A 23,080-nucleotide genomic window follows, 5' to 3' on the forward strand; every position below is an offset into this window, starting at 1 on the left:
ATTGCACAATCTAGCACTTGGTTAAAGAATTCAACTTGGAATTGTTGTTTGGGATCTCTTATGGGATTATTCCGTGCCTCATAATCAAAATGTCTTCTTCTTCGGTGACTCTTGTATTCTTGAATGGATGGGAAAATAGCTTCAGCGTGAAGTTCCTCTGCCAACTTCTGTGCACTCTTCAGAACATTTTGAAATCCCTCATCTGACCAGTCCAGTCCAGTTGTTCCATTGCTCCAGATATAACAAGCTAAACACTTTGGAGTCTTTTGCCTACAACATTTATTTCAAACAGTAGGTCATGCCACAACACTAAGCCACTGTTCTCCCGCGAACAGTTCCTGTCATAGCATTATCCTCCATAATGGCAACTCTGGCATCATCTATCTTCCCAATGTGGTGTTTGATAGGCTTTATCACCTCCACTCGACTTTCCCATTGTGTGGCACCTCAGCGGTTTCAGTGTCAGAGAGGATGTTCCCAGATGTTGCTTCAAAATTTGCCATCAATGAGTTGATGCAGAGAAAAATACATAGATGCTTTAAATTACATTTAAAATTCAGCAGCCTCACTAGAAGCTGATGCTGCATCACTGACCACCAAGTTCAATGAATGAGAACTGCATGGGACAAAAAAAGCTCGAGGGTTTAACTCTCGGATCAGTGTCTGCACTCCTCTGTTCTTTCCTCTCATGTTGGCACCATTATCGTAGCCCTGACCTCTCATGTCAGCTATCGCAATTCCCGTATCTGCCAGCTTTTTAAGAAGTACATTTGTCATACCAGCTCCTGTAGTATCATCAATGTCAATAAATTCTAGAAAATGCTCTCTGACAGTCACCATTGCAGGGACATTTTCACTAGGTTCTGCTGTTGTTACAAAACACACCATTAAAGTGATTTGTTCTGTATGGCTGATGTCAGGCGTGCAGTCCAGAATAACAGAGTAATATCTTGCTGACTTCAGATTTGCCACAATCTTCTGTTTGACTTTTGTTGCCAGTAACTGTATGATCTCATTTTGTATTGTTTTTCCAAGGTAGTGGTGTGTGTACATTTCTTGAGCGGTGACCCTTCTTAGATGCTCAAGGAGTACAGCATCAAACTCAGCCATCAGCTCCACAATTTTAAGGAAGTTTCCATTGTTTGGCGCATATAGCTGGTCTGAAGTGTCATGCAGTGCTAGATTTTGGGTAGCAAGCATTCTCACAATGGCAATGAGCCTTTTCAGAACATTTTGCCAGTAAAGAGACTCTGATGCAATCTTCTCTTGATGCTGATCATCTATGGTGGCCTTTAACCTTAGTCTCATCTCAAGCTCTTTCCACCTGTGGAATGCTCTCTGGTGATTTGCTGCCTTCTCATGACATGCCAGATTTCTAGCCAGATTTTTCCAGTCCTTTGTTCCTGTAGAACCCAATGTGGCCGGAACATTAGACTGGAAGAGTTTGCAACAAAAACAGTATGCAGCATTCTGGGTTTTTGAGTATGTAAGCCACGGCATCTCCACTTTGTCACTATTGCGGATTTCACGCCAGTAATGTGTTGGATGGAAACTTCTATTTTCATTGTCTTTGGGGAACAGGAAGTTTTTCACTTGCTGTGGCCCATGCAGTAGAAGGAAGTCCCTCAGGCTACTGCTCAAGTGGGTCCACAGTCCTGGGTCATCTAGACTTAAGGAACTGAACTCAGCAGCAGCTGTTTCTTGTGCCTCCATGACACTCTTCTCTGATCTACACTTTTCTTCAGGAATGTGCATGGTTACATCCATTTGAGATAGAGATATGGATGCTGCAGTAGCTGCCAGGTCACCTGCACTCTGACTAACTGGAAGATCAGGCATTTCCTCACCACTCACATCCTCACTGGGGCTGGAAGGCTCACCGTGAACATTTGTGTCTGTGTATCTCAGGAGAGCTCCTTCCTGCTTAGATAGAAAAGCTTCCTTTGCTTTCTTTCTTTTTCTGAATGCTGCCCCAGAGGAGCGTTTTCTTCTTCCACTCATGACTGCTGTTCTGTGACAGCTATAGTGGCTCTCAACACTCAGTTGAAAGGGACAAATAAGCAGGCTGGTAGCAGGGCCTGACTGAGGGAAGATATCAGCATCTTAAGGGCCTAACTGGCTCCTACTACTTTAGTTGACTGCCTGTTCTCCTCAAGTGGGTTCAGGGAAGCAGCAGGAAACTCCCTGAGAAGCTGGTGTTAATCAGTGCAGGCTCCTGGGGGTGCTAGAAAGGCACATAAGAGGCTCCTCTCTCTCCCTGCAGCTCCTGCTCACCTTTTCTCCTACCTGCCTGTTACATCTCTTGTGCCCTCCTTCCTCCAGCACAGCACTCCACCATCTGTGCATCTAGAGCAGAGAGAATACATATGCACCAGCAGCAGACACAATTTTCTACACTCTGGGGCCTAGTGGTGCCACCCCAAGTCTGGCACCTGAGGAGGCTAATATATGGACATACACCTATCTCATAGAGCTGGAAGGAACCCTGAAAGGTCATCACAGTCCAGCTCCCTGCCAGGACCAAGTACTGATTTTGCCCCAGATCCCTAAGTGGCCCCCTCAAGGATTGAACTCACAACCCTGGGTTAAGCAGGCCAATGCTCAAACCACTGAGCTATCCCTCCTCCTCCCCATGCCTCAGTTTGCCTCATGGGAAGGCCAGACCTGCCCGTTCCTGGGACTCCTTTGTGCATCCCTCCGCTAGGCAGCTCGCCGATGCCTGGTCTGTACGCTCCGGGCACCAACTGCCAGCCTGTGCCCTAGGGTCAGACACAGGGGCGAGGGTTTCAGCAAGCAGCCTGCTCCCCCTGTCTGGTGCACACACACCCCAGTGGAGGGGCCCAGTGCTAAATGCTGCCAGGACAGGACCCCAGCCCATGGCAGGGGGAACAGTGTGGGGGAGGGGGGGCCATGACAACAGCAGCTGAGCTGGTGGCTGGGCGGATGGTGGCAGGGCACAGGCGGGCAGGAGGTGGCAGGGCGGGAGCAGCAGGCGCAAGTGAGAGGAGCATGAGGAATTGCAGTAACTGGATCCCTGGTGTTTTTCACACGGCTCCATGCTGCCCTCCCTCCCCCGCTGCGTTCACGTGCCCCGTTGCCCCATGATACTCACGTCTTCCCACCCCCGAGATGCCACCCAAGGGGCTCGCACGGGTGAGACTCAGCCTGGGGTGGCCCTGCACGATCGCGCTGGGGGAGGGTGAAATGCAGAGCAGGAGCTGATCTCCCACCCTCTCCCCGCAGCCAGCGCTAAGAAACTGGGCATTATACTCACGGTGGGCATTGAGCTGGGCATGGGCTGAGGCTCCTTGGTCACAGCGGGTGGTGTGCGATGGGCTGTGTGTGCTGGCTGCCCCCCAAGACAGCGGGTGGAATTGCAGAGCAGGCAGGTGGCTGGCAGGGAGTTGTGGGTGCAGTGCCAGAGCAGGGGGTGAGAGCGAGCAGGGACCAGTGTCACAGCTCTGTAGGGCCACCCTGCCCCAGCTCGGAGAGGAGCCAGCCATCTGCATGTGGGACGGCAGCCGCACCTCGGCCCGCACAGGGTGGTGGTTGCAGGGGGCCGCCCTGAGTCCAGCCCCCGCAGGCTCTGTTAGGTTTGGGTCAGGGCTGTTTACACAATCCTGGCCCGGCTAGGAGCAAGGAAGGCTACCCGGCTGGCGCCCATGCCAGGGACAAACGGGGCTGCATAGAAGGCTGCTGGGAGCCAGCCTGTGGCCAACTTGGCTTGGTGCCTGCACCGTGGTGGTGGGGTTATAGCCCAGGGCCCTGTGCTGGGCGGGGAGTCACTGCGGCCGGCAGCATGGCTCAGGGGGAGGGCAGGCCTCCGCATTCTGCCCCACAGCACGGCCTCCCTGGCCCCCTTTGCTCTCCCAGCTGGTGCCAGCCCCCCCACCCCGCCCAAACTGCAGGGAGCAGTTCCTGTGAGGGACAGGTTTGCAGGGTGCTGGGAGCAGAGAGATGGGCATTTTCCTGGGATGTGCAGTGAGTGAGTCGGGCTCTTGCGGGGGGTGGGAGGAGGGAAGGGCACATCTGATGGCCCCTGGCACCAAGCTGGGTCCATGGGAGGGGAAGGGCTCTCCGGGGCTGCAGTGAAACACCAGGGGTATTGGACCAAGGCAGGGGCGGGCATCCAGCCAGCATGGACACCACATTGAAAAAGAGCAGTGGGGCACTGTCCGGACAGGCTGTCCTCTGGTCTAGCCAAGGCTCAAGGGGTACATCCCAGCGGGTCATTCCCCATGCAAGGCAGGGGCCAGTGCAGGGGACTAGAACACGGGGAGGGGGGAATTCTGAGGCTGGGTGTTTCCTTCAGCTGCTTGTGCACCAAACCCACAGGGGGGGGCGCCCTCCGCAGCTGCACGGGGAAGGTGTTTCATTTGTGCCCTTGCTACCCTCTGTTGCATTTAGCTGGAGCTCTGTGCACAGCCAGGGACTGAGAGGATCTCTCTTCTGCATGCCCTTTCAAGAGCGAGCCTCTCACTACACAGCTGTAGGCCGATCCCCTGAATGCCAGTGGATCCTTGCTGAATTTCCCTCTTACTTTCTCTTTCATTTTGTCTGGGCTTCTCTCTGTCTTTTCTTTCTTTGCCTTGTAAGTGTAAACGGTGAGTCCGATTTTTTGGGGGGAGGGGAGGGTTTGTCTTGGGAAACTGCAAATAAATTTAAAAAACAAAAAAAAAAGGGAAGTGAAATGACTGCGACTCCTTTTGTGAGCGAGATCCCCGTGCCCCAGGGCCGGTGCAAGGATGTTTCGCGCCCTAGGCCAATCACCTTAGGTGCCGCAAGCCTGGGAGGTGGGAGAAGTGAAGCAGCCACGGTGTGCTTGGGGAAAGAGGCGGAGCAGGGGTGAGCTGGGGCGGGGAGTTCCCCTGTGTGCCACCCTCTTGCCTTACTTGCTGTGGCGACCCTCCCCTGCCCCAGCTCCCTCCACCTAAATGCTGGCGGTGACTGGGGCGGCCAAAGATCCAGCCGCCGCGGTCACTGCCGAAGAAAATGGCGCCCCTCAAATCCTAGCGCCCTAGGCGACCGCCTAGGTCACCTAAATGGTTGCACTGGGCCAGCCGTACCCTCACGCCCCTGGGCTGTGCTGGCCTTGGGGAAGGGGAGCCCAGTCCCTGTGCTCTCTGCCCCTGGAAACAGCCCATGCTGACATTAGCTGGGGCAGACCAGAGTCCCCCCAGTCCATCTGGACGATGCTGGTTAGTTACCTCGGCTGCCTGCCTGCCGGTTTGATGCTTCAGCCCCTCACCGCAGCCTCTGATCTCTGCCACATAACTCACGAGCAGAGGCAGGAGTGACCTTTCTGGAGGCTCTGGTAGCTGCCTGTGAGCAGTCAGCACCGAGGGAATCAGTTACAAACCGGCTCAAGGGCGTAACCCAGAGAGGACCTACATAGGGCTGTCAGGGCCCAGCCCTCCCGTCCCCCCCTTTAGCATGTTGTGATTGGGCACCATTGACTCAGCTATAAGAGCCCCACCCCCTCCCAGCTCACCAGCCAGGGCAATTACCCCAGGGCCAAGCACCACTCCCAGCAAACCCAGCCCCTCCCTGCAGCACATCCCATTAAACTGTCAATGGTAGAAGCTGAGCCTTGGGACGTTGGGGGCCAAAGCCTGCTTGGGGCAGGTAGCCCCTGGGCCTGGAGCCCTTGAGGCAGCAGCGGGAGCAGGCCTGGTGCATGCTCACGGGAGCAGGCAGGTGTCTGTATGAAGAGTAAGCAGGAGGTTTCGTGTCTGTGGCTGGGTGAGCTCCCTGAAGGCCCAGGCCAAGGCGGCAGCTCTGAGGGAATGCAGCTAGAACAAGAGACGGGGGTGGAGAGGGAAGAATGAAAACCCACTGCTGGTCCACATTCAACCCCCCTGCCTGAGATCCTGACACAGAACAAGGGCAGCCGCTGGTACCCCCGAGGATGGGCCTCGCTGAACAGGGCGCAGCAGCCAGCACTCGGCCAGGGCCCGGGAGTGAGCCAAGCCCTGGCAGCAGGCTGGACTCCAGCACCAAAGAGCCCTGCTGCACAGCTGGTTCAGCACTCAGAATGGTGAAGGCCAAGGGGCAGCTGGGCCAGAGCTTGCCCCTCACCTGGGACTCTGGCCCCATGGAGGGTGAGGCAGCAGCCTCCAGCTCCGAGGCTTAATGGGACTGAAAGGGGCCCCAGCTGTGAGAAGCATCCCGCCACCCCCTCTTCACTCTGCCCACCAACGGCTCAGCCCTGCCTGGGGGGGGGCTGCTGCCAAAGAAATTGCTATAGGGTCACCACAGGAGTCTGCTGCCTGCCCACCCCCCGCAGAACAGAGAACTGGGAGGTTAGATGGATGCTCCCACCCTTGGGCGGGAGCTGAGCTAAACAGGACCTGGGCTAATGCCACCCAAACTGTAGGGCACAAGGGGACTTATGGGCTCAGAGAGCAGTAAGCCTGGTGGCACAGTCCCCCGCCACACACACAAGTGGCCAGGGCACGTGGCTTCACAGCCAGCACCAAGCCAGGAGGGGAGCACACTCCCCCAGCCCTGCAAATGGAGCTCCCGCCCATGTAGCACCGGCCAAGGCTACTACCGCAGATTGGGAGATCTGGCAGGCCACAGGCCTGGGTCAGCCCGCCAGAGAACCGGCATACTAATGAGAGCCCAAGCCAGCTGAGAACGGTGAGAAGACAACTTTATCCAGACCGGTACAGGCCAGCCAACAGCACGTACAGAGAAGTCAGGCAACGGTTACTAAAACACAGTCTTCACATCCGCTAGATGAAGCTTTTCCATTGGAAACGGTACGAGTGGGAGGATGGAGCACAGAGCCAATGTGGCCACCAAACCTCACAGCGTCCAGGGGCAGGGCTGGGAGCTGCGGCTTCTTCCTTCCCACAGGGCTAGGCTCACTCCAGCCCAGGCTCATGCCCACGCCCACCTTCCAATCTCACCCCTCGCATGCCTGGTTGCTGGGCTCAAAGGGTAAGAGGCCAATGCCACGGGCCTGGGAACGCGAGGGGCAGAAGGGAGCTCTGACAGCCAGGAGGTACGGCCCAGCTCCACGGTTCCAGTGGGGAGAGGAAGCCAGGTAGAACCTCATCCTCATGGAAGGTGGCTCTGCTATCCCTGCGGCTGGCTCACTGCCTGGCTGCACAGAGGGCAGCGCCAGGAGCAGGGTGCAGCTGAGGATTCTGCCAGGCAGGGTCTACTCCCAGCAGCACCCACCCCCAGAGCATTACCAAGCCATGGCTTTAGCACCCGCTCTAGTGGCCTTGAAGCCCAGGCTGGATGTGCTTCTTGTGGCATCAGGTGGGCAAGCAGCCACACACACAGCTCTGCTGATGCCCCTCTGCCCACTCCCCCAATCCCCACAGAGCCAGCCCATTGTGCAGTGAGGGCCCCCCAGGGGACAGACCAGAGGTAACCGCAGCAGAGATTTTAAGCCAGGTCTGCAGAGGGGAGTGAGGGATGGCATCACACCCTGCTAGCAGTGTCCCATGTCACGAACACTCACGTCACCTCTCACTGCACAGCAAGAACTGCTCAGAGGATGGGCACTCGCTGCTGTTCTCCCATGTGCAGAGCAAGCCAGGTGCTCAACCTGCCCACTAGAGGTAGCACTGGCACATCCTCTGCCCAGTGAGCTGGTGCCTGGAATGCCCTGTTCCTGGCAGCTGCCTCCTCTCTCTGGTGCCCCTCCCCAGGTGATTGCTCCCTATTCAGGGCCCCACCCAAGGACGCTGGTTCCCCTCCACCTGATCCCGGTACATCAGTGCTGGGCACAGGCAAGGATAAGCAAGAGTCAGGTCCAAGGGGGAGGAAAGTGCAGCTCCACGGACAGGATGGACTCCGCTCAGCCTCCATCTCCATACGGAGAAGGGACGTGAACATCATGTTCTAGTCTTTCCAGCAGGGAGCTCAGGGCCTGGCGGATCAGCGAGACCCTCCCCCGCCACAGCTCACGTTACATCACACACGTGGCACAGCGCACACTTGGCACAGCTCCCAGCGCAGAGTGGGAGACGGCACAGCCCCGGGGGCCAGAGCCGCAGGTTAGGACGAAGCGATGGGGATGCTGGCTGACAAGCGGCCTGGTGAGGACGGACAGTAACTGACACAGCCCAGACACCCATGGAGGGGAGAGACCTACCAGCCCCTTGGCGAGGAACAGAGTGAAAGCAAGGCAAAATGCCAGCCTCTCCCCCGCTCCGCACCGAACGGCGTCCCCCAGGGGCTCTCTCTGCTCACTGCCGGGGTGGGGAGGCAGAGTCCCTGCAGCAAAGCTCGATGACCTTGGCTTGGTGGCACCTAGTGGGAAAGTGCCGCCATGAGTGCCGACTCCCCAGCTGAACCAGGGGAACAACTGGAGATTCCAGGCCTGGCTCCCTCGGGCTGGCCGAGACTCCAGTCGGAGCACCCCTGCTGCCCTGGGAGCAGCAAGGCTACATCCCACAACACTGACACCTGTTCCCAACGCTCCTCAGAGGCCCACATCAACCGGGCCCCGCGCCCAAGGAGTCAGTCGCTGGGTGGGAAGGAGTCGGAGGCTGAGCTGATGAGCCCTCAACGTTGGGCAGTGGTGCTGGCTGGTCTCAGTTACTGGAGTCCCTCTCTAGTGTTACGACTGTAAACAACAACGTGACCAGAATACAGTCTGCGTCTGATCTCTGGAGATGAGGAGTGAAAGCCGCTGGCCAATCCAGCACTGCAATTACAAGCCAGATGTCAAAGCAACAAGCCCTTCAGGCCAGAAAGGGCTGGCAGGAGAATGGTCACACTGTCTCTTCAGGGCTGACCTTGCCGGCCTTTCCGAGGAAGAGCTGTTTAACTAGACGGCCCCGGGGTGCCAAGAAAGCCCTGTCCCAGCTCCACTGCCCGCAGAGGTGCAGCCTGGAACCGGGGATCCCCACCCATGGGCCGTCTGTTTTCGTCCCACGTACTTTAAAGGTCTGAAAGTGAGTGAAGGCCAGGCGGTCGGGAGCAGCGGTCTCAGCTGGCTGGGTCACATGATCTCACAGCACGAGTTCTGCTTTCGGGCCTGAAAAGCAAAGAAGAGCTGAGAGGCGTCTCGTCGGAGTTCCCCTCTGGGGACAGGCTGAGAGCCCTGGTACTGGGCTCACAGCCGGCTCCTCCCAGGCGAGCACCCTGCAGTTCATGTGCCGGAGAGTCAGCAAGATACAACGATGCCTAACCCTGCCCACTGCCCCTGTGCTACAGAGCCAGCGAGTCAAAGCAGCGGTGGGACAGGCGGGGTTTGGATCTGGGAGGGAGTGACCCATCCGGGGCTTGTGACCCATCCAAGGGGTTTGAGGCTCACTAGCAGAAGTGAGCCCAGCTGCAAGGCCATGGCTTTACAGGGGGCCACTGGCATTAGCTAGTTCAGTGCCCTCCACTCCATGTTCCACCCTCCTCCCACACACATTATCCTCTCTTCTATTGGGAAAACCCCCTCCCACAGCACTTCTGTAATTCCTGGCCCACCTGCCTTGGGACACCACTGCCCTGTCAGCTCCTGAGTCAGCAGCTCAGTTAGATGCTTCCAAACCCCAGCGGGGTAACCTGTGCCGTGTCACCAGCTCCAGGCTTGTTGGAGCGAGGCAGAGGGAAGGGTATTCCTGAGAACCCTCCACCTCTGCCCCTCCCACCAACACCCACCTCGAGTGTCATCCACAGACTCACTAAGGGAGCTTGCACACAAACTGAGCATGTTAACTCCACCTAGAAGTCACTGTGCTCTTCGGAGCAGGGACCAGCTTTGCCCAGCACCCGGCACAATGGGGGCCGCCGGCTCCATGAGGAGGTCTCCCAGGCACTGCTGCATGCAAACAATAAAACGTCTGGAAGCCTAGGTAGTTCACAGAGCCCTGGCACAAGGGGACGCTGCACTCTGAGTGGTTTAGGAGCTCACTGCAGTGACAGAAGTGGAAACCCCTACAGCCCAGAGCAAAGCTGCCACCTTCTCGCCAAGGAGAAGTGCGCTCCTGGCACCTGGAACCAGAGAGCAGCCCTAAGGACGTCACCATCTCTCGTCACGGTTCAGACCTCTCCTCCGCCATTTCCTCCACACTTAAGCATCCACTCAGATCTAAGCTAGATTCAGCCCTAGCCAGACAGCCCCGTATCAGACACTGGGGTAACATCTGAGTGCCTACTTAACAGGATTTACACATCTGCAGGTTTTGCCCTGGGTGAGTAAGTGCTGGCCCAGCCCAGCACACAGCTGCCCTCTGCCCTCGCTACCCCTCCCAGCCGCCTCACGCTTGTCAGGCAGCGGGGCCACCGAGCCGAGGCACTTACAGTTTTGTAGAAGTGTTTGGAATGTAGCCCAAGCACCTCCGACTTGGCCACCAGGTCATCCAGCTTCTCCCCGCGTTCCAGCAGAGACTCCATGGTGTTGTGCTGCAGAGGGCAAGAAGTGACACCAGTGCTGAAAACCCACGCCTCACCCAGCTGCAGTTACAGCACCAGAGCCGAATATTTTCAGTTTGTCCCCAGCTTGGCTATTGGCCCTCCATCCCCAGAGCCCTCAGGGCAGCTCTCGCCAGTCTGTGTGCGAGGGGAGAGTGAGAAGCAGGCACTGTCCAATCACCACGCAGTTAGCTTCCACTCAGGACACCGCATTGCATGTGTGAATGGTGATGTCACCTCGCCCGCCCTGGGAGGTGGGGATGTCACGATAAAGAGCACAAAGAGGCCTCGCATGGGCTTGTGACTTCTTGGGTCCTTCAAGCCAATGGTTTCCAGGGGATCCTGACTTCCCAGTCTGTCCCCGTTAGAGAACAGGGGATCCAATGCCTTTGGCTCTTTTCCCTTGGTGCCCTGGCAGCCCGATACCTGGGACTCAAATGCAGCCCCCCAGGCTGGTACTACGTGACCCAGCCTGCCCTATGCAGTCTATGGACTGATATCAAGCTAACTTCAGACTAACACATTTGCTTATTTCCAAGTAATGGCTGGGAACCCACACAACTCATGACAGTGAAGGCACCCCAGGAGTTCAGGCCAGTCTGGAGTTGGGTTCAGCTGACTTCATGACTGGAGACAGGGGATGCCCTGGCCCTTTGCTGCTCCCAGGAAGCTCTCCTCGCTTCCTCTTGCTGCGCACGTAGCCCTTACCAGAATGATTTTGGTCTCGTCCAGCTCTGCCTGCACTTTCGTCATAGCGTCCGCCTCCCGGGGATTCTTGGAGAGCAAGAACACAGCACGTTACGTAGGACACACTATTCCAAGGACAGGGAGCTCAGCGTCTGCAGGCCCGTGAGCCCAGACATATCCAAGCCGGAAGCTGGACTTCCCCCTCAAAGCACTCCAAGCGCTGCGTGGGGACAGGGAGACCGTCTTTTACGCTGCCAAAGATACATGCCTCCGTGGAGACTGCAAATGGAGCTGACGTTTGTCAGAGGGATTGCTGGGGGTTCCCAGCTAAAGGCCTTCGTCACACTCCTAGTAAGGCCTAGAGGACAGGAGCAGACTGCAGAGCTGGTCTGAACAGTGAGAGGAAACAGACCTATTCATTCACTGCAGGCACTCAGCCAGCCCCTCGCTACAGCTGGCGTACTGATCCTCTGCACCCCGAGAGGCAGGACAGAGCTACACGCCCCATTTTACAAATGGGAAACTGAAGCCCAGCACACTAAGCGATTTGCTCAAGCTCACGCTGGAAGCCTGGAGAGGCAGGGAGCTGAATCCAGCACTCACAAGTTCTAGGCCAGCAGCCTACCCACTAAGACCACCTTTTTCCTACTGCTTCTCTGGCTTCTGACATCCAGTCAGTAAATACAGGTCATACCTGATATTTACTAAGGTAACCATCCAAGGCTGCATAGTTAATCGTAGCTGGAGATCCTGAGGGCCAGTCTGTCCGACTGACCTGCGTGGAGAACTCATCCAGCACCTGCAATGCAAAGCAAACCCAAGGCTGAGCACCCAGCTGTCTTCCCCACTCAGACACCCACAACGGGGCTTGAGATCTCAGAATCGTTAACGAGTCATTCCTTGGCATCCTACTCTGTCAACATAGGGAAGAGGGTGGGGACCCAACTCCTGTCTCGCAACCTACAGAGGAATGCAAGCTGGGAGTACATTAAGTGGCCCATGAGGAGACAGTCACTGGAATTCAGATAACATACCAAGGACTTCCCCTCTCCCAAGAACTCCATGGTCTTTGCTGACCTGCAGGACACCCTGGCGTCCAGACGCATGACTAACAGCAGCGACCATAGTGGAGAACGCGGACAGAGGCCATGCAAGTTGTGATACAGCTCTGTCCGACTTGTAACACCCAGGCACCAGTTCTGACCACTCAAATGCCTGGGCCAGACTGCAGAATGTTTCTGTGAGGACAAATACTAAATATCAAGCTAAGAGCATCAGACCCTTCTTTCTGGGGGGTCTAACCAGGACTGATCTCAGGTCGGCCAAGGTAAAATGCATTAACCCACTGCATCACCCAGCCCATGAAGAAGTCTTAGGCCTGAACAGATCCTACCATCACCCTGTAGCTAATTTGTGACAGTAATGTCAGCAGACGAGAAAATATTTGTAGAGTCTCAAATGCCCAAGCAGCAAGTCGCTTTTCAGCTAAAAGGGAAGCAAATTCAGGACTCTGAAGAGACAGTCAAAGTCTCCTCCTGCCGTGCATCGTCCCAGCCACACGGCTCATGTCCAGAAATAAAGAGAACCCTAAACGGAGTTTACCTTCTCCAGCAAGGTGAAACACACACGCGGTGGATACTCGTTGTCTGCGATCACCACTCCAGCCAGTCTGTCATTTCGCACGTACACATGGCAGAGGTATTCTGAACCAAAGACCAAGTGCAAAGGTTTCACAACATGGGGTCATCAAGCAGCATTCAGAGCAACCCACATGTAAAAATCAGCCAACTGTCATGGACTAGCACTCCGCTGTCCAGACGAAGATCCGGGGTTCACATTTTGGCAACACTTAGCACAGAGGCAGCATGGGGGTTTCACTAGGAAGGCAGCAGAAGGGGATGCAATGTATTTCTCCCCAGGGAAGACCAGAGGCAGCACACAAGAGTGCTGAGTGAGTTAGATCATTTCTGTTCCCCCTTGGCACACATGGTGCAGACAAATGTAACCAAGGCAGAGAGTGTACAATCTAAGTTAAACAAAGGTGAGGAAGGGAGGTAACATACAACTAGGACATTCAAGTTGTTTGGGTTACACATTCTATTGGTTCTCGGGGATTAATATTTAATGACTCACTATTACATACTATTAGTGTAGGTAAGGGGGCATGAGAAGACAGATTTAAGAACCTTTTGAGCAAGAAGATGTGACATACAGGGTGTTCCAGGACTATGGAGGTGTATGGAACAAGGCTGGGAGTCAGGAGTTTGGGCAGACAGAGGTGATGGCAGAGAAAAGTGTACAAATGATGGGACAGGAAGGCAAGGGCTGTATCAGGTGGAGCATTGCAGTCCACAGCCTGGAGCACAGAGACCTGGAGTTTGAACTCTATGCAGGAGAAGCCAGCAGAGGGATTCCATTGGGGTGGGGTGAAAGTAATGGCAGGAAGATCTGAGCAGCTCTGTGGGCTGGAGAGGGGAGTTCAGTCAGTGCACATGTGAGGCTCAGTCCAGCGGCAGGGCTTGCATGGAGTTAGGGTAAGGTGAGGCATGAAGCTCAAAAGCAGCATCTGGTTGTCAGGCAGGTTCCTGAGCTTACTTGATTTTCCAGCTGGGACAGCAGAAGCGCCAGTCAGCATGTGACTTGGCTGCAATCCAGTATGGATTGAAATCAAGACTCCCTCCCACCTCACAATCTTTTGCGCATCTCCTGGCCTGATGGAATCAATACTGCCAATCAGAGACCAATATGGTTACTCAGGGAACCCTGAGTTTAGTCTATAAATGGAGGAAGTTCCCAGATACACACACAAAAGACAGGCATGGTTAACCCTTTGGTGCAGATTTCTCATGCATGTGCCACAATGCCATTAGGGGATGTTAGAGCTACGTGGGCAGAGGAGAGGACATGACATCAGCAACCAGGAATGCTCAGTACTACAGTAGTAGTATGTGTGGCTGTCACTGGGGAAATTACTACAAGTCATGCCACACCTCAGGGTGGATGTTAAGAGCCGGCCGTGCCTCATCCAGCCAGGGCTCCAGACATCCATTTTTCATTGGGCATTAGGTGCTTTGCAATTTAATCAAGCAATTTAGGCCAGATGTTTGACTAATCCTGAATGACTAGCATAGCCAGAGAAACAGCTCCTGCCAATCGCAATGAAAGGGAGGGAGACAGTAGCCAGCAACAGATTCTCTGGAAAAGCAGACGCCCAGGGAAAAGAATTAAACTCTCCAAGGCATACAGCTGCTCTGTATCTCACAAGATGCAGAAAATCTACGTTCCGGTACATTATCCACCGTAACCCTGCGTGATCAAGGCCCTTGTGTCCGCTTACCTTGTTCCTTCACTGACGCTCGGCTGCCCAGCACCGACCGCTCTACAATCAGCTGGCTCGTGAAGGTCATGAATTCCTGAACACTGCAAACACACAGCATTTCATTACTTAAAATTCTCTTACAATAGCATCTCCCCCACCCCCAAACAGACCTATTGCCACAATGATGCCAAGAACAAAGTAATTTTGCCAGCAGTTGCTGTATTAACTCACTACAGAGCATGTGCTTGTGGAAAAATAGTGATGCAACCAATAAAAAGGTTTCCTTTAAATCTTGCATTCAAGGTAGCACTTAAGATACTGCCTTGACCACTTTGAGAACCGGGCCAACTAGCAGGAGCTAACTACAGACCCAGAACGCCAGTGTCAGCTTTGCTGATTAACACATATTAACTCACAGGTCATTGTTACCACCCAGCCCTACCATACTCACTCTAGTATGTGTACTATAGGGAACTGAAGGGCAGGGGCTCTGCCTGCAGCGTTTCCCATAGACAGGGCTACACTGAAGGTAATGCACCTTCACTGCCTAGCATTAAAAGGTGTGCATGACGCCTCAGTGCTCATCCTAGCCTACTCTCTTAGGCATGCCACTGAGCAGCATGTGGGACACAACTGGTGGTCTCCATGAAAAGGGGCTTTTTCACGCAGCGCTAGGCATTGTGCTTTCTTATCTACCTTACACAAGTTTATTTTTCCATCAAGTCCCAGTACTTACAATGGTTCTCTATTAACTCCTACGCTTGTGTAGTGGCTCAGATATTGGGAACATGGGCGGTAATCAGGATTACTTTAGAGTAGGCGAACTACAGGTGAAGTGGCAGGGAGAGGCCCATTTGGCCAACCAGTCCAGCAGGAAGGACTCTAAAATATCCTGTCCACAAGTGTCTTACCATGACACCTGACTTTGGCATGCAAATCTCATTAGACCATTCCCATCTCACAGCTTTATCAGCATTTTCTAATATCCAAGTTGAATCTGTCCTTCATTAATTTAGGAACTAAGTAAATTGACACCATCAAATTTAAGATCTGCCCCCATGCATATCTAAAGAGACCTGCTGATTTTAGTGACTAAAAATTAATTGCTTGTCTTTACTCCTGAGAGCCCTAAAGTGCCAAGATATCTCAGGGAGAGTGAATGGAATTCAATCCCTTCTTGTGCATCACTGGAATTTACCAAGGTCTAATCACTTGACCTTCCTTGGCTTTCCAGAAGCGTAAGGTGCTGTAAAGGTAGCAGAGAGCCTGTCTGGCCTGCAGAATCTTTATTACTGGGGATGATGCATGAGAAAGACACCGACTTAATGCCCATCTCAGAGCAACTTTGCAGGGGTGGAGTGCAGAAGAGCAATTTTAGTGGTAATTGAACACCTGCTGCAGAAGTCTTCATTATGAACATGGAAGAGCTTCAAAAGCTATGTCTCCTGGTTTTTACCCCAAGTAAAAGGAGGGAAGGAAAATACTTACTTGCCTTTAAAGGGAGGGGGAAGGAAAAAATGTGAAAGTTCACCACCATTTCAGTTTAAAAACGTACAAGTGCCTTTAATCTTTCCCTTAGTCTCAAATTATTTTCCACAAAGCTGTCTCCAAATTGTATTTCCTCTTGTTCTGGCTTTAAAAGTGCACTGCCAGAGCAGTCTCGCTAATACAGCATGAAGTAGCACTAAAATAGGCATGTCACACATTCACCCTGGTTGAGGTTGATGATACAAAATAAAGAAAGATAGTCAAGACCCAAGCAGACTGGGAAGAGCTACAAAAGGCTCTCTCCAAACTGGATGACAAAATGGCAGATGAAATTTAATTTGATAAATGCAAAGTAATGCACACTGGAAAGCATAATCCCAACAATACATATACAAGTATGGGGTCTAAATTAGCTGTCACCACTCAAGAAAGAACTTGGGAGTCATTGTGGATACATCCACTCAATGTGCAGCAGCAGTTAAAAAAGCTAACAGAATGCTGGGAATAATTAAAAAGGGATTGATAATAGGACAGAAAATATGTTGCCTCTATATAAACCAATTGTACGCCCACATCTTGAATACTGTGTGCAGATGTGGTCGCCCCATCTCAAAAAAAGATATTGGAATTGGAAATGGTTCAAAAGGGCAACAAAAATGATTAGGGGTATGGAACGGCTTCCATATGAGAAGAGATTAACAAGCCTGGGACTTTTCAGCTTGGAAAAGAGACAGCTAAGGGGAGATATGATTGAGGTCTATAAAATCATGACTGGTGTAGAGACAGTCAATAAGGACGTGTTATTTACTCCTTCTCATAACACAAGAACTAGGGGTCACCAAATGAAATTAATAGGCACAGGTTTAAAACAAACAAAGGAAGTATTTCTTCATACAAGACATAGTCAACCTGTGGAACTCTTTGCCAGAGGATGTTGTGAAGGCCAACCAATAACAGGCTTCAAAAAAGAACTAGATAAGTTCATGGAGGACAGGTCCATCAATGGCTATTAGCCAGGATGGTCAGGGATGGTGTTCCCAGCCTCTGTTTGCCAGAAGCTGGGAATGAGCGACAGGAGATGGATCATTTGATGATTCCCTGTTCTGTTCATTCCCTCTGGGGCACCTGGCACTGGCCACTGTCAGAAGACAGGATACTGGGCTAGATGGACCTTTGGTCTGTCCAATAGGGCCATTCTTATGCATTTTGGGGGCCTGCACAGTATATTCTGACTCTGCAAAAATCTAGGCTTTCATTTAATAAGTACATTATTTCTAGACCTCTCAGTTATAAAAATAGCCTTGAAAACATGAACCAGGAATAAACCAATAGCCCTGTCTTGAGTCTGCAGTCTGAAACAATTGCAGTCAGAGGTGTAAACCCACCCCTCCATTTAGAACCCTGCAAGCAGCTGTGAAACTGCAAATGCTTCTGTCAATTTCACACTGTTCCTGGGGAAGACTAGGAGCACAGGCAGGCACTGGAGTTAGTCACAAGGAAGCACCATGCTTCAGTTAGCAGAAGCCTACACTCCAACCAGTTGTCAGGCAGCTTTGGAGGGCTGAGAAGAGAGAAATTCTCCTCCCTTTCAGCTACTGGTTTGCATGGGGGAAGGGGCAGGATGTGGACCTTCACATTTAGCAGACACCCACTAGTCAGACATATGAAAGATGGTGCTTCTAAGCAGAGTCCACCAGGCCAAAATCCCAGCTACCTCCCTCTTCCTAGGGGTTTCAGGTGCAAGGATCAGCAGGTTCTAGTCAGAGCACAGTCCCGAATCCCACTAGCAAGGCTACAGTCTAGCTAAGAATCTGGCAACTTCAAGCCCCACAACTGGTTTTAGTGGGACTATTCTCCAGGAGTAAGACACAGATTAGAACAGACTAATTGATCAAAGATAGCAAGTGTGGCATTTATGCAATGCTCTCTTCTCACCAGAAGCCCTGAGTGCCATACTGTATTTTCAGGTATGCTACCTGGCCTTTTTGAGTAAGTCAAGTCAACAAGAGCTTCTGGAAAGGATAATTTACACCACCCCCCCCCATACTGCTGTCTTATTCACCCATCTTCCCCCATCTCACTATAGCTCTCCTCCCCTCTTTCAAGCTCCAGTACCCAGAAAGCTGCCTTTATAACAAACCATTCTGGGCGGTTCAGACCACAAGTTTTGTTTAAATCCAAGCTGCTGCAATGCATTCCACACTCAGACAGTTTCTACACTCCCACCTCTACGGGATACAACCAGATGAAATATATGGATTAATGCATATTATAGTATTGTATTAATACTGATATAAAGCGACAATATTAATGTGTTGTAAGCCAGTTTGTTTTACCCATCTTCAGTTATTGAAAGTGAAAGTTTTAAGTAGTCAATTCATTTGTTGCTATTTATGTTTTGCATGACTCCCAGTCTGGGACAATCATAGAATCAGACTATTAGGGTTGGAAGGGACCTCAGGAGGTATCTAGTCCAACCCCCTGCTCAAAGCAGGACCAATCCCCAGATTTTTACCCCAGTTCCCTAAATGGCCCCCTCAAGGACTGAACTCACAACCCTGGGTTTAGCAGGCTAATGCTCAAATCAGTGAGCTATCCCTCTCCCCGGTTGGGGACTAAAAAGTCAGTTTCACTTTCAGATTTTCAGTACTGCAACATAAAGCTTCCAAAACCTGCAGGGGAAGATTTGTTCAAGAACGTGTTCCATCAGCACTTGAAATGAAGAAAGATTGTAGAATCATTCCTATTGATCTCAGGTTTTGTAATACAGGCTGCCAGCTCATGTATGAATTTGAAATTCCAGGTGTGGGGTTTTTTTTTTTAAGGAATAAATCCAAGGTCTGATTATAATACAACACAAAACAAACCTAATTCCTGGTGATAATTCTGATAAAAAGGCGCATGTGGGGCGTTAAATCAGATGCTCTGTGAGGTACCTGATCACAGTTTCTCTCTCCCTCACCTACCGCCCCTCCATGTTTAATTATGACATTTTAGTAAGTCTCATGAACGACATCATTGGACCAGATTGCCATGAAATAAAAAAAGCATTTAAAACATTCAACATTTAAAATCCCAGTACCTTTCCAGGATCAGGAGACACTAAAAACTTAAGACAAAATTCAAATTTTAGGCCAAATTTGTTAATCCTTAATACTGCTTGCAAGTATTTACACACTGAATTCAAAGGGGCTACTTGTGCACATAAGGGGCTACTTGACACATGTGTCAGTTTGCAGGATTGGGGTTCTTGCTAGTATAAGATTATGCATATGCAAAGCAATCAAATTAGTGAGGCGGGGAAATTTTCCCCCACAATTAAGGTTTTTTTAAATGAGTAAGAGAAAACTGCCTGTAGTTTGTGACATCTTTGCATCTGAGTGGGCTTGAGTTAGGGAAGATACTGGCATGACTTCCTGCCTGGGATTCTACTAGTGTTGATCGATTTACATTGAAGTGACTGTATATTTTGAAAATTAAAAAAAACTGATTTTCTTTTTAAAAAAATCCTAAATTCCGATCAGCAGCCTGTTGTAGAATGCAGCAATGATTCTGGACAGACAAATTGTAGGATCTGTGACTTTCTCCTGCACCTGTGGTCATGACAAACAGGGAAAATATGTAATTATGTCAGAGGGGTACAGCTTCCTTAGGCACAGGTAACAAGCGCAGCAGGAGCACAGAAGTGCACTTGTTTAATGCTTATCTTTTAACAAAATCCCCCTAACGTAATCCACCATGAAGCAAAAGCCCCATCAGGCCTAAGTGTCAAGCAACGTCCAAGCTCCAAATCACAGCTATTTTTGTTGTAACCTTGGCAAAGGAAGTAAAAATTTATAAAAAAAATTCTAACAATGGTATTTCTCCTCCAAACTCACTCTGCCCTCCCCCCCATCAGAACCATAGAAGAGAGAGTTTGCGTATGCTTGAAACGTCACCTTTGGATACACACCAAGCACGGAAAATTTCAGTGCAGAAGGCAAATGTTTCTTAAAATTATGAGCATCTGAAACCAGGAAGTTAGAAGGGAAGTTGTTTTGCAGTCAAGCACTTGCTAATACAAATACTTCTTTCTAAAAGGTTTAGGGGTATTACCCCATCTTAATGGTTGTGGGCTGTACTTCTAGTGCAGGTTAATTGATGTAAGGGCAATACTGGTAAACTCTTCTGCAAATACAGATTACACCCTAAAGCTGAGAGCACTGTGAATCACCAGAATGACAAGGAGCTGGGATTAGCATTTAGCTTTGAGCACTCTGACCTGAGCCATCAGCAGTATTCTCTGCACAACTAAACACCTTAAGCAAAGGGGACATGCCAGGCCTATATGGTATGTTATCACAAGTGGGAAGATACTAACAATTGCTAAATACAAATACACTAATCGCTCCAGCTGTCACAGAAGCCCAGTTGAATTGATAAAGCGAAACCCACAAGTTATCTCCCATTTGTTTTTCAAGTCTCTTCATGAGCTGAGACGCTTGTGAGACTTAACAGATCTTTTGACACATTATCGATGATATGGATTACAATTCACATCAATACGTGCTCTCTTATTTTGTATACCCCACTGCATCAGCCTTGTAAAACCTGCAAACACACACCAGCTTAGGCACTGATCTATTCACAGGCCTTTTGCTGTGATAATCAAAAACCCATCTTATTCACCGGTTTAAAAGCTCACTCATATTGGATGTTCATTCTGCCCATCTGAGGTACTTCTATGGGCCCCATTACTGTATATTTGAACGACACACAACCTTTAATGCAGTAACCCTCACTATGCCCCAGAGGGACAGACTGTTCCACTGGGGATAAATACTTAACTAGCCACTGGGTGTGAAAGAGAGAATGACTCCACAGCCTGAGGCGTAGAGCACCCACTTGGGAGGCAAGACACCTGGCAGGCAGACCCCTTGCTCCAACCAGTGTGTCACTCTTTATCTACAGAAAAATAGCTTCAACTGGAAAACTGCGGAAGCCTCACAGTAGAATACCCCATAGCTCAGGGGTTAGAGCACCTCCCAAAGAGATGAGACACCTCTGTTCCAATCCCTTCTCCCCATCGGGCAGAGGAGGAATTGAACTGAGGCCTCCCAGATCCCAGGTGAGTGCTCTACCCACTGGGCTAAATGTTATAAGGAGGGTGGTATGAAGACCACCCCCTTTTTTGGCCAGATTTTGAATGGGACCTAATCCAGTAGGCAGCTTCTGAGTTTGCTTACTGGACTGGCTCCTGCACTCATCGTAAGTGTTTGTTCCCAGTCTGTGAAACCAAAACTGAGATTTATGCACCTCCCTACCTTTGTGGATCGACCTACGTGACTTGCCCAGGGTCACACAGGGAGTCTGTGGCAGAGCAGGGGCTGGAAAGCCAGTCTCACAAGCCTGCGCACCAACCACTGATCGCCCTTATGGAGCTATTTGGTCCAGCCGGGGAGGTGGCCACCCAGCACAGGGGAGAGACTTCCCCAGCCAGGGCCGGCGCCTCGGGGACCCACCTGGTTTTCTGGAAGAAGCTGAACGAGGACAAGTCGTAGGCGGCTTTCAGCAAGTGCACTTTGGGGTCGCCTTTGTAAAGGACACTTAGGCTGTAAAGCTTCATCCTGGCGCCTCCCCAGCAGCCGCCTGAGCGAGAAGGAAGGAGTCAGGGCTGGGGGAGGGGAGAGGCCCAGGAGACAAGCCCCGACCCCCCCCCCGCCAGCCCGTGCCGGGTGCCCGAGGACCCCCCGCTCCCGACACACTCTGACCCCTCACTGCCCCCCCCCACCGGAGACAGGCCCCCCCGCGCGGCCCCCTCACTGCCCCCCGCCTTCCCCAACGGCGGGGCGGGGCCCGCCCGGCTCCCCACCGCCCCGAACTCAGGGGCTCGCTCGGACCCGGGGGTCGGTACCGGGCAGGTCCCGCCTCCCTCCTGCGGCTCCGGCGGTTGCTGCGACTGACTGGGCAGTGGGCGGAGGAAGGAGCCGCCGCGCCCCGCTGACCCGGAAACAAAATGGTGCTGCCGGAAGTGCCGGCGGTGAGTCAGTGCCACGGAGCGCTCTCGTATTGCGCATGCGCTCGGCCGCTGAGGGAATCAGCCAATGAATATCCGCCTGAGAGAGACTTTCGCCCCCAGGCGGGCTCATACTGGACAGCCAATCAGCATCGCCCTGACATAAGTCCCCCCCAGAGAGGGCGGGGCTAGTGAAACATATATACACACACACACACACACACCCCTCCTCCGGGGTGTGGGGCGGGACGGGCAGCTCCCAAGGGGGCGGGGCAGAGGCAGGGCCCAAGGGGGTGGGGACGCTCCCAAGGGGGCGGGGCAAGTTCCAAGGGGGCGGGGCAATGCAGCTCCCAATATACCGGGGTCCCCTGGGCAGCAAGTCTAAGGGGAAAAACAGTTCAAGAGAGTGGGTGGTTTTTCAGAGACATTATTACGGGCTAAGTTCCCTGTAAGCTGCGTGGCCGTGCAGCACCCTGTTTAGTGCCTCGCAGGCATTCAGGGAACCTGCCCGAGGACTGGCCTGGGGAGGGGCACCCCTCCCCCAGCCCCAATCTATCCCCGCCCCCAACCCAGGGCCGCCCATTGGATTCAGGGGGCCTGGGGTCTTCGGCAGTGGGGGGCCCCGGCTTCAGTGGTAATTCAGCGGCGGGGGGTCCTTCCGCTCCAGGACCCGCTGCCGAAGTGCCCCGAAGACCCGCAGCAGGGGACCACCGACACTGAATTACCGCCGAAGACCAGGCACTTCGTCGGCGGGTCCCGCTTCGGCGGTAATTCGGCAGTGGGGCGGAAGGACCCCCCGCCGCCGAAGACCCGGAGCGGAAGAAGCTCCGGGAGCCCGGGCCCCGCAACAGTTTTCCAGGGCCCCTGGAGCAAGTGAAGGACCCCGCTCCAGGGGCCCTGAAAACTCCCGTGGGGGACCCTGCGGGGCATGGGGCAAATTGCCCCCTCCTCTGGGCGGCTCTGTCCCAACCTTCCCCCAGCCCCAACTATGCCACGGCCCGGACCTACCACAGCCAGGGCACCCCACCCCAGCCTGAACCCGGCCAGCGTGGCCCAGCCTGAACAGCCTGGCCTAGACCCAGCCACAGCAGCCCAAACCAGCGCCCCTCCACGAACTAGTTTTGCCAACTTTCCAATTGTACAGAACTGAACACCCCAGCCCTGCGCCTTCCCAGAGGCCCTGCCCCTTCCCCGCCCCCTCCCGGAGTCCCCACTGCCGC

At 52.8% G+C, this 23,080-nt stretch overlaps 1 protein-coding gene across 2 annotated transcripts; it reads right to left on the bottom strand.

Moving 5' to 3' along the window:
• Positions 1-6,637: 6,637 nt before the first annotated feature.
• On the bottom strand, positions 6,638-21,913 carry YKT6 (YKT6 v-SNARE homolog). 2 transcript variants are annotated; one of them, XM_039524605.1, is made up of 8 exons: positions 21,759-21,913; positions 21,367-21,493; positions 14,396-14,478; positions 12,661-12,761; positions 11,753-11,857; positions 11,080-11,145; positions 10,261-10,362; positions 6,638-9,001 (listed from the first exon to the last, which is right to left on the bottom strand). In XM_039524605.1, the coding sequence occupies exons 2-8, from the start codon at positions 21,468-21,470 to the stop codon at positions 8,966-8,968; spliced, it is 597 nt and encodes a 198-aa protein (XP_039380539.1). In that variant the 5' UTR covers positions 21,471-21,493; positions 21,759-21,913; the 3' UTR covers positions 6,638-8,965. The 2 variants fall into 2 exon arrangements, with proteins under 2 accessions (XP_039380539.1, XP_039380540.1); XM_039524606.1 differs by having other exon boundaries at positions 21,745-21,865.
• Positions 21,914-23,080: the final 1,167 nt, after the last annotated feature.

The sequence above is a fragment of the Mauremys reevesii genome, linkage group 2, assembly GCF_016161935.1.
Source record: "Mauremys reevesii isolate NIE-2019 linkage group 2, ASM1616193v1, whole genome shotgun sequence".
NCBI classification, from domain to species: Eukaryota; Metazoa; Chordata; order Testudines; family Geoemydidae; genus Mauremys; species Mauremys reevesii.

What these genes read in the sequence shown, in the direction of transcription:
- YKT6 (XM_039524605.1), bottom strand. Translation starts at nt 21,470, where the DNA reads ATGAAGCTTTACAGCCTAAGTGTCCTTTACAAAGGCGACCCCAAAGTG. An exon ending in AGCTTCTTCCAGAAAACCAG is followed by an intron (nt 14,479 to 21,366) that starts GTGGGTCCCCGA and finishes GTGTGTTTGCAG; the next exon opens with TGTTCAGGAATTCATGACCT. An exon ending in CCAAACACTTCTACAAAACT is followed by an intron (nt 9,002 to 10,260) that starts GTAAGTGCCTCG and finishes TTTGCTTTTCAG; the next exon opens with GCCCGAAAGCAGAACTCGTG.